The sequence below is a fragment of the Phaenicophaeus curvirostris genome, chromosome 9 (assembly GCF_032191515.1).
Source record: "Phaenicophaeus curvirostris isolate KB17595 chromosome 9, BPBGC_Pcur_1.0, whole genome shotgun sequence".
NCBI lineage: Eukaryota > Metazoa > Chordata > Aves > Cuculiformes > Cuculidae > Phaenicophaeus > Phaenicophaeus curvirostris.
The window spans coordinates 3851030-3870931 of record NC_091400.1 but is presented as its reverse complement, the minus strand read 5'-3'; the positions used below and the strand labels follow the sequence as shown (position 1 = coordinate 3870931).

Genomic DNA, 19902 nt, shown 5'->3' with positions numbered 1-19902 from the left:
ACAGGGCGCTTGTGTTCTAATACATGTGCTTCAAAACCTTATATAACTATTCATTGTCTAGTTCATCTGGCCAGGGGCCCAGTTTGCTCTATGCTATGCTATACTAATTTTATAATAATAAACTGTTACACAAGCTTCACGCAGTCATGCATATGAAGAGGTTGTGGAAGACATTACATTTGATTATCTTTCTAGCAAAGATACCATCTTGAAATTAAACATTGCCTGGTAGAAGTATGTACGAGTTCTGATTTTTTTTTTTTTAATATAAAAAGAAAACAAATGTGAGTATATCAATAAAAACAAAAAAAAAGTAAAAACCTTTTCAAAAAGGCTCTTTTCCTGCCCTGAATATCACATTCACATTATGCATGACAGATGAATGCCTCTAATCCCATAATACAATGCAAGAATCTGCATGTTCCTGGACTACGTTCGTTTGAAGACAATCAGTGATTTTTGGAAAGACATGCTTTTTTTTTTTTTCTTTTAAATACACCTTTTTGTAAAAACAAGGCAAAACGGTTTACAAAGCCAAAAGGAATGCGTGAAATAGCTAGGGTTTAAAAATCCTTTATGTTATTTGTTACTTTAGCATGAACCAACACGAACCACTGAGATGCCTCAGTTAAGATTTATCTGTACCACAAAACATTTTGTAAGATAGCAGTTGGAAAACACGGAGATGAGAGAGACTGGGCACAAAAGCATATACAGCACGAACCAGATGCGATCCAGAAAAGTCATTTCATATTCCACATTTGTCTATGGAATTGTCTGAGAATTTTCTGCTGAACATTATTTCCAGGTTTATCACAGCGGTTCAAAACTGACTATATTTAGTCACTGACCGCTGCCAGAAAGCACTACCAGACTATAGGATCATGGCATATTTTAAGTTTGATATCTCAACAACCATCAAGGCCAGAAATAAATGCCTTTTAAAATCAGAAGGAGTAAAAGCCTCAGAACTCCAAGATACACAAGGGATTTTTTCCAGCTCTAAGTCACCAGATATCAGCCTCAAAAATCACATTATTCTGATTACCATTTTGTATGTGCTACTTCCCAACCACCCCCTACATATTTTGATTTCAACATTTTAACATCTAATCTATAAAAACCTACTAAAGCTAGCGAACCGATGTTTTATGGAGGGGCCCTGAGGCACTTCCACATGCAAATACCATCACCATATACCAAAAGCATAAAGTCATCAGTCAAGTGGCACCAAAGTCAATGGGTGCAGGAGCAAACCCCAAAAAGCTTTAATGCCAGATTCTGATCTAAATCATATCATTGTCAATCCCAAGTAATTGACTCCTGTGGATTTACATGAGTGGAAAGGAGATCATAATCTTATTCTTAACCTTTACCTTTGAAGTAGAGATGGTCATAAATCCGATTTTCTAGCTAACGGGTAAATGCTAGAATTTCGTAACTTTCTTCAAATTGGGGCAGGCAGTCAAAAAAGTCTGAGCAACACTGATGGGCAGCTATCAGGCTCTTTAATGCATCAAACAAAAAGAAACCGACTAAAATTATTTCTACAGATTCAAACTTTTTCGTCTCAAATGGTTTTGATACTAAACCGTGTCCCACCAAACCATGGGCCCTGGGGTCCTGTGCTCCTGCGCCCCACCACGTTAAGCACTGAGTGCTGAGCAACCTGATCCGCTGAGATGGTGCAACCACTGGGAAGACCGTGGTGCAGCACCAGACCTTGTTTGGAGAAAGGGATGGGTGCGAGATGTGGCCACAATAGCATCACTGTGGCAGAGTTGTCCCCAAGAGTACATCAGCCCAGCACAATAAAGTTTAGTCCTTCCAACCCTAGATCAAGCTTTTCATTTCAACCTTTCCACTGGATAAATAAAAAGGAAAAAAGACTGAAATCCAGACAGACACATACTGGCTGTGGGCTCTTACTGTGGAAAAGATTTCCATTTCATTTGAATGGCTTCTTCCAGTGATAAAAAACAGCATCAAGGACTTGACTCAGAAGAGTGAGAAAATCTCCTGTGAGATAAAAGCTATGCCAGAATCAAAATACAAAAAGAGAAGACGGAGCCAGGTGGCAATGCAAGAGCAGAGAGAAAAGCCCCATGCGAGGGATTTGTCCAGTGCTCAGACTCATGCCTGGAAATCTCCACCAAGGAAGCAGAAACTTTATCTGTTCTCCAGCTGCAGGTGGAATACTACACAAGGCAACAAAGCTCTCCTCAGCCACTAAGGACAGTTTGTTGACTTTCTGCCATTTCTTTCAACCATTGTTACATTGTTTTACATTGGTCTAAGCTGCCAAAATTAAGAAAGCCCAACCAACTGCAACCTCCTGCAACTGCATCTGGCTGCATGACCAACCTGACGCCTGCATGTGACCGACAGGCAAGTTGAAGCTTTGTTTGCTACTTTGGGATCACCCGATTTTCATGTTTAAGACCCAGCCAGCGCAGCTCTGATGCCTTCTCCAGCTCACCTGAAATGGGAGCTGATGTTTCTGCTCATTCATCTCAGCCTCCTTTGCTCTCACGAATATTTCTGATGGTTGCTAGGCAACTATTGTTGAATACATGCATGAGGCATTAATTGTCTGAGCACTTTAAAAGAGGAAAATTCTTTAAAACTGAGGACATTACTATACCAAAAATAGGATATTTCCTTCATGAAGGGCAGCACTCGTGGCTGGGAATGTTGATGGCTGCAGTATGTCAGAGGCTAGATGAGTCATGGAGATTACTCACATGCAGAGCAGCACAGAAGAAGCATCTTAGGAGACCTGACTTTATTATAAAGTTTTATTTTAAATGAAGTGCTTCAGATCTAGTTTTATCTTCTGACTGCTGTCACTGGGATATCACAGTTCACATTTTCATGGAGTTAATGGCGTTGGGTCCAGCTGCCGTTACAGCTTTAGAACCCACTGAGTGTATCGATTCACTACCTTCCAAACCCAAAACGGCACCAGCAAGTATTCCTCCTCGCTACACTTCAAAGAGACACTGTAGTCTCACTCCTGATCCTAAGTGCTCTGTGCTCCTTACCCGTAAATGTGGATTTCATTTTATAGGGTCTTTTTTTTTTCCAAAATACATTCCAATGTCATGACCAAGCTCTAAAGACAGTAAACACAGACTTCCATAAATTGACTTAAACTTCTAAACTAAACAACTGCAAGGATTTGCAGCTAGGTAATTTTTTGAGTTTTTTTTGTTTTATAACAAACCCATCTCTACCCTAACTAAACATTCACAATGTACATGTATCCATCTTAATTACAGGCTGCCTTTCAAAACAACCAACACTAAAAAAACCCTCAAAGAACCATCATTTTTTGGGGCAAATCAGTCCAATTATTTTGGTTCATTGCAAAATTGGGATGGTATAAAAGAATGAGGGCCACTGTACTGCTAATTTTAAACATGGTACTCTGAGCTAAGAGCTGCTAAAGACCATAAACATAATCTTTTCCCTGTTTTACAAACTTGTGCTTTACCTCCCTGAAAGTACCTAAAGGGACACAGGCTCATCTCAGCGAAGTTCAGCTGAGGTTTGCGAATTTTAAGATAAAGGTGAAGTGACTTATTTAATCAACAAGTGAGAAGTAGAATCATCAACACCTACTTAAAGTACACCTGCCACCCCACAGCAAAGAGCTGCTTTCACTGGGAGTTTAACTGCTTCTACTACAGCTGCAAATCCAGAGAGAAACACAGGAGGGTGATGACAGAGCTGGAAGGTTGCACACTACCTCTCTGCTGAAGCAGCAGCAGCTTCTGGGAATGTCACCCATGTTAGCAGGATGTTCACCATTAGCCTTTTCACATATTCTCTTACCCTTTCTGTGCGATGAAACTGATGATATCAAATAAATTCCTCCTCTTCTATTACTCACTTGTTGCTAACACCTGCTTTTTAATTAACACACTCTTTAAAGCTATTACACAAAAAGGTAAGGTGACTGGAGACATCTGTGAAGGACCCATCAGGGAAGACTCAAGAAGTTGCTACAGTAAGTCTGCAGACGATCTCGCAGTGTGTTGCTTCACATTTAAATGAGATGCTATTGAGTTACATTTTCCATTCCACTTTTCAGCTGAGGAGACAGCCCTTTGCAGAAGTTACTGAAGTGACCTGAGATGGACCAGATCTGATTCTCCCTGAGTAGAACTCCCTAACAGAGAACAAGGAAAGGACTGAGAAGCTCTCAGACACCAGAGCAGAGGAGCACCCTGCCCAGTCAGGGTTCAGAGACAGGCAACCACTCATGGTGGATGAAGACTGATAAGGGAACATGCAGTTAGGACGCTGGGTATCAACAGCCACCAACATGGACCAGTGAAGACACTGGTGTTTAGCTCCTAACGTACAAGTTTCTTCTGTAACCCTGTTCCTCAATCTCCAGTCCAGAGAGCAGCTGCAAAGCTCTGTCATATCTGCTTAAGTGCGTGAGCCAATTTTAGGACGGTTTGTTTTACTGTATAATGGACACAAAATGCAGAACAATCTAGCTCTTACTGGCCCAACTGCTGTAATGGATATACTTATCAATACAGTAACAGTTTTAAAGGCCAGAATGAATTAGTAGGATATTAGCGCCTTGTTTACTTTCTGCAAATACTGTCTAGACAACGTCAGTGACCACTGGATGAATAAAGTATCTCTTGCAAGGATCGTGTCTTTGAAAAAGCAGTCTTGATTTAAAAGACTCAAGTAACAAAGAATCTATGTTACTCATAGCTAAGTTGTTCCCATGGTTAATTACCGCTCACTGCTAGATAATTGTGCCTTAGATCCAGCATTAATTTATCTGCTTCCACTTTTGAAGCATGAAGTTCTGCTATGTGTCAGTTTGTCAGATTAGAGGACTTTACTGTCACAGGTCTTCTCCTCGTGGAGGTACTAAGAGACTGCGATCAGGTCCCTTCTCAGTCATTTCCCCCATGCATTAAATAGACTGGCATTCTTTAGTCTTTCAACTTCAAGGCAAGTTTTCCCTGCTGTGAATTGTTCCTTGGGTCCCTCTCTAACCACGTCCAGTACTGCAATACAACATGCAAAGCTGAAAGTGGGGAAAAATCTCTCTAATAAAGTCTTTCTGCTCTTCCGCGTTCCTTTGAAGCCCGTAGTTCAGAATAATACATTTGAGTATTAGCAGAGCACTTACCCCATGCAATTGTATCACCCTTTTTGTGGAAAGCCGTCATCATTTGACTGACTTACCAAAAATGTTAGCTCTTAGGGGTTTGATAATGATTTCCTCTAGCATTATACACAGCAGCAGTAACACCTCTCTATTTCTTCTTACTATTCCCCTACTTATTCATCTAAGAACCAGGTTTGCTCTACTACTCTAGTCAATTGGTTATCTATCATTACTCTCAAGTAATTTATGGCATTAAGATGAACACAGCAGCCCTGAGGCACAAGGAAATGTTTGTCTGATCACTAAAAGAGCAAGATGCAGCTATATATAACACCAAGGCCCAACTTCAGCTGAAATGTAAACTTTCACTGCTTCACTGGCCTTTGGCCCATAACAGACAATAAATCAATTAAAAAGCATTACAAAGTCCTAACTGACAACGATAAACCCACAAAAAAATGCAACACTTTTTTTTTTTTTCTCATTTGCCTTGTTATTCAGTACTTGCTCATAAAAAGAAGGTCCTGTGAAGAAACCACCAGCGTCCACTGGCTATGACTGGGAAGATGGATGCTTAAATCACAACCACTGACACATTCGCCAATGAACACATACAAAAAGGGATTGCTGGGGTCTCTTTAGCTGTTTGTTGTGTATTGTAAATTCACATATTTACAGGTTCACAGTATTCACAGGTTAACAAAGATGCTGACAGATAAAGAGAAATTACTGAAACAGCACATGTGTCAAAAGAGGGGAAAAAACCCTCCTCTGTATTACCTTTAGTGCCCTCACTTGATTTCGGAGAGAGAAAACTACAGCAAGAACTTTAATGCCCTATTTTGCCTCTCTTGCAAGTTGATTTAAAAATAAATTCACAAAACCCCAGCCACACCGAATTTAAATTCTGCAGAAGTCTCACCCACCCTCAATTACTACTGCAGTGTTTAAAATTTTAAAAGAAAACAAATGCAAACCCGAACAAAACACTATTTTTCAATTAATTTTCTTCCTCTGATTTCTCCCCACATTGCATCATCTCCCAATTACTGTGATTTTGCTGAGTGTGCCAGTTTCTTAAAGACACAGCTATAAAATGTATGGACTAATTGTTGAGCAGAACTGGAGAGCTATTAAAACTGCAATAGTACAGCACTTCCAATGGTAGTCTATTATTTCTACATGATTGGTTTTGTACAGTCCAACTCATGCAGTGAAACTCTTAGATAAATTAACTCCTTCGTTTTGACATAAACATCAAAGGAAGAATTAAAGGAGAATGAACATTATTTTCCGCTGCTATTTTAGACATACTGTTCATAACACCCATGCACGTTCCTGGAAAGTTACAGATTTAAATTGAGAAAGCCATTTGCTGTTGTATCAAGTCTGTAATACATAAAATTTGGCTCCAGAATTATCTCGTTTTCCCATTTCATGTTTCCCTGTCATCTATATGGTACAGCATGTTTACAGAACTTTATAACTATAATATACAATTCAGACTTTCTAAACAGCGCTGTAAGAGCAAGCCTAAAATGTACACATTTTAAAGATTACTTAGTGAACACCAAACCCTTTTCCCAGCTGTTTTAAATTTTGAATTTCTCAATAAATGAATAACATACTAAAAAAGCAAACAAGATCTGACATTATTTAGTCTAAGTTTCTAAAATGGCATAACATCTGTAGCTAAAAACAATTCTCAATAACTATATTTAACTAGAGCAGTATTCTATTATTCATAGCTCATTTTCCTTACAGGCTAGGGGACTTAATGCGGTGTTCAAACATCTCTTAATTGTTTAGTCCTTCCAACAGCTAAACTGCAGCAGAAAGCAGGGGGGGATGTTGAAATCTTCACTCATATCTTTTATATATATTCATGTGACCAACCCATGATCTCAGTTAAGTGCCACAACTGTTCATTAACACACATCACAGCCCCCCAGTCAGCACTGTGAGCTTTGAAACCAAGCCAGAAGCAGGGGCTCAACAAATGGCACTTTGACCTTTTCACTACTAACTTCAGCCTTTATTAAAACCTCTAAGACGTCATCTCTGTCTCCCTCTTTTACCATCTTTTATCTATTCCCAAAATACCTAATATTCATTCATTAAACAGAAGTTTGCTACATTCTTACGTAATGATAGATTCCCCTTTCACTTGCAGTCGGCTTGTGAAATGCCTTTGATTAAAAAAGAGAACGAAACGCCCCCTCCCCCATGCCAAACAACTCTAAATTCAGATTGCTCACTCATTTCCAGGGAAATCAAGCATGCTCCCCAATATTAAAAAATCTTGCGGCATCCAGGCAAGTTTGGCTCCATTTTATGTTCCTCTTATTAAATTCCATCTTAGCAAGACACAAAATGCTCACCCTGCTCTTTGCTTTTTTAATTTCATGTTTGCATCTTCGCATCTTCAGCCTGAGCATTTGTGGGGGGATAGAGACTGATTTTTTGCCCAGCAGGGTTTCCATTCCTACAATAGAGTCACCAAAACCAATAGTCCCATGGAGTAAAATGTAACTAGAAACAAATAGAAGCTTTGATCATTTTTATGGTGCTCAAATATAGATGGAGGAGGAGAAAAAGAATGCCTTTGTGTTTTTTTTTTCTTTTTTTGCCTAGCAGTTATTAATTAATTGCACATCAAGAAAAATATGAGAAAAAGTTCACAAGTCATTTATGTGTTTTCATTCTTTGTAAACTTTCTGGCACACCCTATATGCTTCATTTCTTGCTTTAAATAAGTAAGTACTGGAAAATGTGTAGTATTTGGAACCAAGGGAAATGACATGTTAGTTCAAAGTTTGCTTTGTGTAAGTTTGCGTTCTCCAGATTTGAAATGAAACTTCAAGCAAAACGAAAACTCGCCTGCAACCTTCAATTTAAACCCCACTTCACCCACGGATTATCTAGAAGGTATAAGCTATTCATTTAAGCGGCACGCTGAAGTTATCATCATTAGGTGGCTTAGTTGCCTGGGATACTGCTATCAGCCTGACCAGTAGGGAACCCAGGAAGCCTGAGCTCCAAAGGGGGGAAAAGCAAACAAAGTAATGAGTAACAGTTACAGCTCCTTAAAATGTGTACATTAACCTCAGTATTGGGAAACTATTTGCTTTTTAGAGGCAGCACCGTCTGACTGAAATAATGACAAATATTTTGGAAATTCCATCTGATGCCAAAATGAAATTACTCAAGTGCACTCTGGGAGAACAAAGCGTTTTAGTATAGCATCAAATGAACTCAGGTAAGTTTACAAATGGCCTATACCTAAAAGACCATTAACTGAAATTACATTTGTTTTTACTGAAAGACAGCCTCAAGTGCCGACATGTAATATACGACATGTGATACATAATAATACTCTTAAACCAGTTCTGACATAATATCTCCCAAGGCATAATAACCACAAATGACTGCTTTAGTTAAGAACTAGCCAGAAGCAAAATAGATCCATGTAAAAGTAGCTTTAACCATAAATACCTCAACAATATTTTATGTCACTCTGTAAAAAAGTTAAAGGAGTCCCATAATAATTAACAACAAAAACTTCATGTTCTTTACTATTGTATGGTGGTTGTGAAAGGTTATTTCATAGTCCCGCAGCTGCCAATGCTGTAAATTATGCAGGCACCAAGAAGCATTAAGGAGAAATAATAGCAATTTAAACTAAGGCTGACGTAATTCATGATAAACAGTCATTGGAAAATATTACAATGTTGTCTTTTTTGAGTGGGTTTAATCAGAAGAATGTGACCATATTCTGACATAAACCACTTCTCTTTTCCATTATACGGGTGTGAGAAACAGGGGCCCTTCCCTGGCTGCAGAGGTCTCTCCGGCTCCCGACCATCGCTGAGCCCCAGCACCTCGGGGACGCTGCTCGTGAGGCTTTGGATGCCAGGGGACCAAAAACTCTGCTTTGTGGTTCAAAGGAGGCACTAAACCAGGGGAACAGTTAAATGAGGATTCTCTACCGAAGGGATATTGCAAATAAAAAAGGATGGCTCCAGAAATGAGAACATGTATGAGGGACACGGCTATCACACTTGCAATGAACACAGCTTGCCTTACTTCTCACCACAATGACAAAAAGCGATTTTGATAGCTGAATCATAAAACTAGCCATCAAGTGGAAATCTTATATAGGAGAAATTAGTCATTTATATCTACAATCATTTAGTGAACGGACACCAATAAAACAGACGCGTGTAATAGATGACAAAGCTCATGTGATAAATTGCATTTATCAGGCACAGAAGAACAGCTCACACGCTAACCCTTCGTTTACTGGAACTAGACATTACTTCTCAGCCAAACCCTGGCTAAGAAAACATGTAAACCCCACAATACCATCACGTAATCGCTCTTCAATTAAAAATTAAAGAGGAGAAGAAGTTAAAATAGGAATGGTTGGACTCGATGATCTGGTGGGTCTTTTCCAACCTGGTGATTCTATGATTCTATGAAAAGCACTAGACTGGCAGTGGGCACACCCAGGCTCTCCCCACAGAAGCTGTGCTCTCGCAGGGGTGCCAGCTGGCCGCTGGGGGCTTCTGGGCAGCTACCCTGCTAGTCCGTGCGGGTCAGCCAGTTGCCACCAGCCCAGCTGAGAAGTGATGCCACGAGACCAGAGGAAACGGGCAGAAGCAGCTTTTCAGGCAGCACCTGCCCCTCCACTCAACATCTGCTGCCTTCCTGAGGGCAGTCGGAACACACAATCCAAATACAATCAGCAAGTCTGTAGATGTTTTCCATAAAGGAGTTCTGATTATAAAGTGAAGAATAATCTATCTTAATATTTATCCCAGTTACAGCCATGGCTGCTGGTGAAAATGTAAAAAAAACCAAAAACCCAAAGTAGAAGCTAACAGCATTTGTTTCTATTGAAGTTCTTTCAGGCATGAAGGTATTTTATCTTACTTTACCACACATTACTTATGTTCACTTAACAGCTTGGTGTTAACATTGGGTGAGATTCTGTCGTTGGTTAACTGGTGAAAATCCTGAGTAACAGCCACTGAAGTGGATCGAGTTATTTTGGATTTATGCCACTGAGTGAGACAGAATGTGACCCCTTATCAGTGCCTTTTTTGCTTTGAGTGTACAAATATTTTATGCATTTCAATGAGTGACAGAATGCAAAACTTGCAAATATTTATTTTTAGATGTATGGGGAAAAAGCAATTAGAGCTAAAAATGTTAAGAATGAAGAAATCACTTAACAGAAGCAATTATGTTGGGCACATAAACAGCTCTGCCTTCAGACATTTTATTCAAATGCTGCAGAGCACACTAGAAAATATCAATTGTTTAAAAAAACTGCAAGTATTTTTTCACAACTGAAAAATCAATCATTATAAGCAACATCTGGGGATCATTAATATCTCACTCTACAGTTGAATTAACAAAATAAGAAGTCTGACCAGAATCCAGAACATTTCCAGATACGCTTTTTCAAGTTGAAAGCTTATGTTTGCAGAGGTGGGGTGGGAGGGAAGAGGAAATGTACATTTATCTATGTTGTATATAGCACTATTATGCATTAATCGTTGCTTCCCCTCCAGCTATGTCCTGTTTTTGTTTTCAGAGAGTTAAAATTTGAAATATTTAGTTAAGCCACCCTGCCCAGGACCTTGGAAAAGATTTGCATATTTTTCAGACTGTTGGAGATGTCACCATAAAGCTCCATCTGAGGAGGTCCCAGTATCTACACTAATAAAAAGCCTTCATATTCTTCCTATCACATTTCTTAAAGCTCGAATGTTCTAAGCCTTAGCAGAGCAGCGCTAACACTGATCCCACTCTAACATCATGGTCCTCTTAAAACAAAGAAGCCCAAAGCATCTATCTGGAAACTTCAGGGTTTTCTGAATTTCACTGATAGAAATTATCCTGCAGGTAGCCAGAACAGTCAATAGCAATATTGCAGATACTTTATGTCTGAAAAACCAACCCTTTCAGGCCTTAGTAAAACTTTATACTAGAGCTGATTTAAAAACGAAAGCCAAAATTGACTCCCACAAATAGAGAAAATCACCAGCAGGAAAACGGTATTTTATTTAGACTGGAAACATTCTTTTTTTTTTTTTTTCTTTTTTTTTGTAAAGCTCATTCCCCACCCCGTTCCCTGCCAAGGTTTTGTTTTGTTATGTTTTTCCCCTAAACAAATTATTTTATCTGTGAGTCATAAACTTCTGTAAACTGAGGTGTATAATGAAAGCAAAGACCAAATTTTGGCTGTACCAGGAGTAATAGTACCACTCTATACCCTGAAGTCATGAGCTTTTATCCTACACACATCTTTTCTGGCACATGACCTATCCCTAAAAAGTCCCTTCTTCATAGCGCTGTCCTCCCCTGGCTTCCCTGGTCATGGACAAGAAGGAGGTGAGTCCTTCTGCAATCATTGGCTTAGAAACCCCAAAGGCTGGGAGGTGGGTAAGTCATCCCTCACTCCTAACCGCTCCCTACCAGCCCTGGAAGTGAGAGAATCTGCTTTCTGCATTGTTTTACACAGAGATCTGAGTTGTTGAAGGTTTTGTTTTTTTTTTTAAAAGTGGGCAGTCTTTCCCAACACAATTAATGTATCATTAAGTTTTTTTTTCAGAGGCGGGGAGGGGGGAGTGTAGAGAAGTGGGAACTGCAATGTCCTTTGCATACAGTTTTTATCAAAAGCACATTCTCTCTGCATTGCTCATGTTATGGTACAATGAAGAAGTGCCATTTTTCCAGAGAAAAAATGATATTAATACAACAGCAAGATGTAGTTCTTTCATGTTTTTGGTATGAAATGTTATATAAATGTTATATAATGTTATATATTTTGATAGGAATGGTTGGACTCGATGATCCGGTGGGTCTCTTCCAACCTGGTTATTCTATGATTCTATAAAAAATTGGCCTTTACATACAAAAATAAAACTTCCAACCTTTGTTTGGGGGTGAGCAAGTGTTTACAGTACCCCAGGGACCAAACAGCTTGTTTAATGGCGTATTGGACGCAGCATACTATAAAAATAATCCAGAATGATTTAAAATTTACCAAGTAGATTTTAAAAATCAAGAATAAATAAGGTATTCTGTTTTGTCTCCAACTCCTGTTTATAGAAAAAGCAACTCCATGCTCACAAATTGAAAAAAAATGAAAGTGAGCCTTCTGGTTCACCTTTAGCAGGCAGGATTTATAATATCTAGCTAGCAAAGAACCATGACAAATCCTTTTGTGTAAGATTTTCACTTGGCAAAGCTGATGGAGCTGTAGAAACCCACCGCCACCCAAACACCTGACCCTTCTGTGTCTAAGCTGCGCATCTGCTCTCACAGCCCCATGAGTCCCCAAGCCCAGAGAATGTGGAGGTTGTGCTGATAGACACATCTGGGCTGTGAAAGGATCCACACTCATTGATCCACCCTGGAAGTCACAACACGTAGTGGAATAGGCACTAGTATGGTAGAAGGTCAAGTTAACTCCCCCAAATAAGAAAACGCAAAGGACGTGTGCTGCTCTAGCAACAACTGCCACCGAGTTCTGCCCATGACCCTTGAATCCATCTTCTAGACACTGCACTGGCAGCTTTGCCTCCAAGTAGATCTCTTTGGTCCATAATGAAAACTATCAGGATCCTTACTTTTTCATTCCTCCCCTCTTGCAGCACACATGACCACACAGCAAATGCCAGTGGAACTACATGAATTTATGAAAGTTATTCAATAACAGTAACCCCAGAGGCTGATAAATGAAAAAGATTTTGAAAAATGTCCTTACCAATGATCTCGAGTTGAAGAGAAATGAATCGTTCAGCTGGTACATATTATTTTTATTTTAAGGAAGCAGGGGAATGAGGAAATAGGATTTTGTTTTTTTCCACATGCCAATTAATAGGAGCAGTTAGATAAAGGAATGCGTAGGTGAACTCTAGTCTGGATAGAGAACTAAAGCAGGCTATGAAAATAACAGATCCCATTTGCTCACCCTGCTGCATCCTCCCTTGTCCAAGCAGACACAGCCCGTGGAGTCATGGCAGCAACTTGCTGCCACTGCTGCCTGGTCAATGCCACCTGCAAGCCTGCGTGGGCTGGTGGCACAACCAGGCAGGGCTCAAGCCTCTGTGCTTAAGTTCAACCACGAACAACTCTACTCCAACCTCCAACGCATGTCCAAAATCCCAGGTTTCTTGCTCCTAGCCAGCGGCACCAGCATTTCATTATGTACCTTGACTGCTCCATGCTGGTGAGGACCTCTAATTGCTCGTACTTCAGGAAGGAAAGAGATACACAGTCTCACTGTGGTCACATCCATGAACTGTGCCTATCATGACATCCAAGCATAGCTTATGCCTTCTGTTTTCTGAACAGAAGCAAGCTTTGGAGCTATTTGCATTCTAGAGGGGAACCCTCCAAGGCAGTTAGATTAACTAGTCAGTAGCTCTATCAGCAAGAATGGGAGCAGGAAGCTTCCCGCTCACAGCAGTTTTTCCTCTGTAAATGAAGGCTGCAAAGAAATAGATGTAAATGCTAAAGTCTTTCAGCTGTCGATCTGATTCCTGAGCAGCTGCTTCTCCAGGGCCTCCTGGGTGGGATGCTGGGGCACACCGAACCAAGTTAAGAGGACCAGCAGTAAAGGACTTTGTGAGAAAAAAAGTCCTGAATATTCCTGCCCCAATCACCAACCTGCAGAGCCAGGATAGATGTAGATACACGTGGCCACGGTGTCAGCAGCAGGTACTGTATCTGGTAGCCCAGGCTGAAGCCACATGGGGAGCTCATCGCAGCCTAACCCTTACAGGAGCTCTGTGGAAATACAGAGGCCGTCCACATGGGCCAGCCTGAAGCATCTCTTCAAACCACATCTGCAGGAGCTGACAGACAGTATCTACAAACCTCTTCTACTTAAAAAAGAAAAAAAAATCCCACGCCATAAAAAAAATTACTTATCGTCAATGAAACTTAATTTTCTTCCTCATTCCGTGCTTTATTTCCTGTTGTGAAACCTCAAAGAATGGGGAAAAAAGAGGTGAGGATGAGAAGGAGTCAGAGATTAACAAAATGGGTTTTGTTATAAATACAAGAGGATAGAATATTTCCCGGAAAAACACTTCTCTCTATTAAAATTGCCTAGTAAAGACAACAGCTTGCATGCTGTGGCGAATGGGGTGCTCTGTAAAGGTGTTTTTGGCGTCTCACTCGTGACATCCTGTATCTGTCACACAGTACTCCAATGCGAAGAGAACGTGTAACACCTTCACCAATAGCAATGTTTCTGGAGATGACCTGGCATCCGTATCAAGAGCTGGCACTTTCTCATAAAGACATCAGTAGGTCATATTTCCCGAATTTTGTACTTGCTTTAGAGTTTCGAGAATTTCAGGTGATGGGGAAATACACACGTTCCCACCTTGCTCCTTCTGCACATTTTTTTCATTTGCAAGGTAAGAAACAGCCAAGTCCTTCAAATTAAATACGTCTGGATCTCCTTACAGACACCTTTTAAGAATTTTAGTCACATTTCTGTAATCTGGTCTCCCCTCAGATTTGACTGATAAATACCAGTGCCTTAGAGCAATCCATTTATCTACTGTACCACCCTGACTCTGTTTAGCTTTAACAGTCATCACTTTGCACATGTGACATCAATCTACATGATATCAATGTAAACTGTTTGTATAACAAAGTGCTGTACAATTTATTGTCCTGCCGGCATAGAAAAGGATAAAATAGCACATTGCCTGTTGCCTTCAACAGAGGTAGTATAATTGACACCACACATTTTGCCATACAGAAACGGAACCACACATTGGGCATTTTTTTTTTTTCTTCTAACACAGCAGGGCTTGCAAATTTTACCACATCATTATTTTCCTAAGAAATACTTCTAAAGATTAGCATATTTTTGGTTTTATAGGCATTTTTGAAAAATCTGCTTTTGTAAACCGAACTAAATTTTCATTACACATTATTAATTTCTATGGTTAAGATTTCTGTGGCTTTGGTTTGATAATGAGATAATCACCTCGCAAAGGTCAAGAGAACAGCATAGTTAGCTTTCAGAGACTGAACAACACACTTTCTATGGTTCACTAAGTATAGTTTCTGCATCACTCCACAACTCTCCGATTCATCTATTACTAATATTCCATGATATACTTACATTATGGATCGAACTATTTCAACAAACCTGTAATCAAGGAATGACCCTGAATAAAACACTCCACAGAAAGCAGATGGCATGCTCATCAAACGCCTTGAAGCCTAAAATAACCTTTCCCGTATAAGAAGGATAGTCAATTAAAACTGAACTTTATATTCTGAACTGGAGCTCAGAGTAAACACAAATCGACATGATACTATCATGTTACTGGATCCAACTTTCAGGACATTTAATTTATTTTTTTCACCAGTCTCAACCCCTAAGAGCAACAACAGTCTTATTCATAGTGGGGAGATTCATCTCCCTCTTTTTCCCACCACAGGCATCGTTGAAGCCCTTCCCTCTCATTCCCATTACTGTATGTAAAATGCATAACTGGAAATTCTCTGAGAGACCACAAGAGCTTCCTTGCATAGATGCAGGATCTCACACACCAAAGGTGTACCCACCGCTATGCAAACAGACTTTGCTTGCATTAGCCGCAGTGCACATCCATCTGGTGATATGGGTAATAAAACTTAATTCTCACAGCATAGGTACACTGCTAAAGAAATTACACTGGACCCATTACTGAAGTTACCCTGGATGCGTACTCAACATGCATTCTGCCACATGTTCAGCAGCATATCCGCTGCCCTTCAGTTGATCTGACACACATCAAAAAAAAAAAAGACATGAAATCACCTGGCAGCTATCAGGAGTCCAATCTTGCAGCCCTCTCTCCCTACCACATGTTCCTCCGGAGCTGCAGAGTATTCTTTACACCCCTTGAATTACAAGGTCACCTCCCAGAAGTGCCCTTGCACTTGTAGAAGCAAGCTCCTAGCACTGGCAATGCCCCCACTGAAAAAGCCCACGTTCCAGGAAGGCCAGAAGCATAACAGCTAGAGCTGACATTTGTTCAAGGCCCTAGGAGCACACGCGCCGTCGAGGAATGTTCTACAACAGCAACGGGATGCCCAGGGAGTCTCCCCTCTTTTGCATTTGTTAGCATACTGCACCAACAAGGACTTTAAAAAAAACCAACATGCTTTGTAAACCTTCTGACGAGACATAAGCTATAGGTGAATGGTTAAGGTAGACAAATTTCAACCCAAGACAAGGGATTCTTTCACTCATACCAAGTAACTGTGATACACTCCCTACCCATGTAACATTATCTTTGATCATGATAAACTCAAGTTGCAAGATCACTAGTGGCTAGAAGGCTTCAGTCTCACAGAAGAGCATTTCGTACTTAACATTTCAAACATAAATAGCACTGGTTCACTTTGAAAGAATCACATCTTCCCATTAGAAATCAGTGGACACTTAAAAAGAAGAAAAATGTCTTTACTTGTGAGGAAAAGAAAATAGCTGTAACATGACTTACCAAACTCATCACATATACTTTCATTTTCTATTAGAGTTGGATGGTCAAATGTATCCCGACAGTAGAAGATTTGGGGGTTCTTGCTCGTTACTGCAATGCCTCCCAGGGCTAACACAAACTGGTCTGTTAGTATTGAAGAAGGCTTGTCCTGAATGCGCTTTAACATGGAACGATATCGACAGTACTGTGGGTAGCTGAGAATTAGCAGGTTTGAATCTTCATCATCCTCACCTGGAAGAAGAAGAAGAAAAAAAAAGATACTCTTAGGATGTCAGAAAAATACAAAACAAGGGCTGAAACTCAGAAAACCCATGGCCCATGGCTCTTGAAGAAAGACTGAACCGATTTTTTATAGCACAGTGGTTTTCGAAAGAAAGGTCAAACCCAGAAATTTTTAAGAAGTTTATTCAAACAGCTTCTTTCTGGCTTTCCATTCACTTCTCCCTTGCTTACCCACTAGGACTTTACCTGGATAACTAAGAAAACACCACTGTGCAGAAGCTGGCCAACAGCCTGAACCAAAGTGCTCTCCATACTTTGCCAATTTGGCTGCTTTGATAGAAATATTATCTGCCATTTTTACACAGCTCTCTCTACAGCCTTACTGAACTCATGTTTACATCAGCTAACGTCTTTTAAAAATAATAATATACAAGCCCCAGAGCACCCAGCCATTAATCCTCCTTTGAAGGATCTGATACTGGCAAGTACCAACAGGCCCCTGGGCCAAGAAGGTGGGCTGAGCTGACCTGGACATTGATGCTAAGCTACCCCAACGGAAGAAAATAACTTTCCTCACATTAACTGCAAATGGAGCAGGACTCAATAAAACACCTACAGAGCACAATGAGCAAATGAATTTTCAAACAGCTTGTACTGTCAAAACCTGGGCTCAAAATATAAAGCAATCCAGAGCTCAGACTTTTCAATCCCCCCAGGTTTTAGATTACATTAGGCATAAAGGCGGCAGATTTTAAAATATCACAATCAAGTTTTATCATATGATAACCAGCAGGAAACCTAACAGCAAAAAAACCTCAACCAGAGATGCAAACATGAGAAATTATTCATTTGCAGGTATGCAGCCAGTACTGAACAGCACTTCTATTTATGCTCATTTATCTCCTCAGGTGGGGTAACTGAAAATGGCTTTCCATGCATGCCAATGAAGGCAAAGCAAGAGCATTCAGTTTACGTTTTCTGCTGTACTCTGATTACTGAATAACTCAGCCTTCTGTCAGAGACAAAAGGTCTACTATTTAATCCCATTACCAATACCGAAATAATCTTTCTTACCCTTAACGTAAAAGTCATTTCAGATATTGAAAGAAATGTCAGATCAGTTCTCCCTCACTACATACGATGGCACAACTCATCTTGATTCGCGTGAGGTGATGGAAATGTTGACACATGAAAGGCTAAATTTTAAGAAGTCTCTGGAAGCAGATGTATCACCTAGAATTGTCATCGCTGCAGATGAATGCAACGCTGCAAAAAAAAAAATTAGGCAGCAGCTGGACTTGGGAGGTTCTGTTCTTACCAGCACGGCTCCTGGAAGCCGTCACTTTTAAAAACTCAGAACTTTCCTCACTACCCTGATATAGGTGGGGAGATCAAACAATTTGTGTGAAAAAAAACCTAAAACCAATACATTTTGGTAAACAGTATTTACTCTACTTTTCTAAGAAAATAAAATTTATGGCCCTAAAACCTCTTTTGGTCAGTAAGGATGCAGTTGTGCTTTCTTTGTTTTCAACAACTAAGCATCCCATAAGCCTACACAACAGCACGATTGAGCCAATTGCTCCTGGGAATAAAGCTCACTCTCCTTTATTAGGAAACTCTAAAAATCAGATCAGGAAAACTGTTCTAGGAATTAACAAGCACATGATCCATCCTTAGCTCCTTCGAGAGTTTCATATACGCCCGCCTGACAGTTATTACTACTTCATGCCTTTGTGTAGATAGTGGTGAACTGAATCTGTTGATCTGACAGCACTTTTCTTATGCCAGGATGTGGTCAGCTTTTTAAACAGGGTGTATATAAATGTATGTCCCGTGTGCCTTTGTAGTAAACCATTAGTTTCTAGACAAATGTGCTGCAAGTCCCTGCACAGAATTACACAAACTTTCTACCCCGACAACTGATGACTTAACTCAACCCCCTGGCATAAATAAAAATCAAGTCATTTTTTACAGGATCACTTTTACACATGCTTGTGCAACTCCAGTGAGTGCTTTATGATGCATTTGTTTCCTTTCTTTATTCACTCCAGGTTCAACAGATAAATCTAAGATTGAACAAAGGCTGAATAAACTGAAGATTTGTTCAGTGAAAGACAAACAGTGCTCTTGGAACAAAGACTTTTTTCTCAAACCCGCCCACATGAGCAAAGATGAAGTGGACAAATCCCTAACAAAACGCAAGTCCAAAGAAGAAGTATTTTTCTTCTAGCAAAATCAAACAGCCATTTAATAATAGGCTACATGTATATTAATAAATAACTTCTTATAAATATGATTAAAAAGAGTTTCCTTTTAGTTAGAAGGAGGAGAGATCAAAATGTGGATCACATTCCATTAAAATGAAGAAAACCAATGTAATTTCTAAAAACATTTAACTGAGATCATAGAAAAATGAGATGCTGTATTTCTGAATCTCATTTTAGCTTCATCACGGAGAACATGGTAAAAAAGCAATACCCATAGTACTCTGTAAGGCTCAATTGAAATTACTCCGATTCCATGCTTATATCATAATTGTGTGTTTTAACAACCCCCTCCAATGTCAATTTTTCATTTATTTCTATATTTCAGGGTTGAAAAGAGAGAAACTGTAATTAGGAGGAAAAGTTCCACCCCTGCCTTCCAAGTGCTGCCTATGTATGCAGAGATGTAATCCAACAGTTCCCTTTGTGAGGGGCACAGAGAGCCGGGATTTGGCACAGCCTGGCATTTATGTTGGATTACATGTTCTTCAAGTTGTCTTTGTAAGTAAGAGATGCATGAAACGCCAAATACAATGAATTTATGCAAGAATTGACTTTTCAAATCAGCACAACCATTTTTAATATGTAACGCGACAATTAAAAGCCCCAAAAGAAAAAAAAAAAGCAGCCTGCTAAAAGCACGAATTCCTAACAAATCCATGTAGAGCCAGAACTATTTACAGAGAGTGCAGAGAAATACAAAACTGCAACTCGCTTTTTGTTTGCTTGTTTC

General features: G+C 39.9%; 1 protein-coding gene across 4 annotated transcripts in view; it reads right to left on the bottom strand.

The window, feature by feature from the left end:
- Window positions 1–19902, bottom strand: part of ARID5B (AT-rich interaction domain 5B) — a 117660-nt gene that overhangs the window by 54730 nt on the left and 43028 nt on the right. For all 4 annotated transcript variants that reach the window (XM_069864358.1, XM_069864360.1, XM_069864357.1 and 1 more), the window contains one exon: window positions 16681–16911. In XM_069864358.1, coding sequence (XP_069720459.1) covers window positions 16681–16911 — 231 coding nt within the window. The remainder of the gene's footprint in view (window positions 1–16680; window positions 16912–19902) is intronic.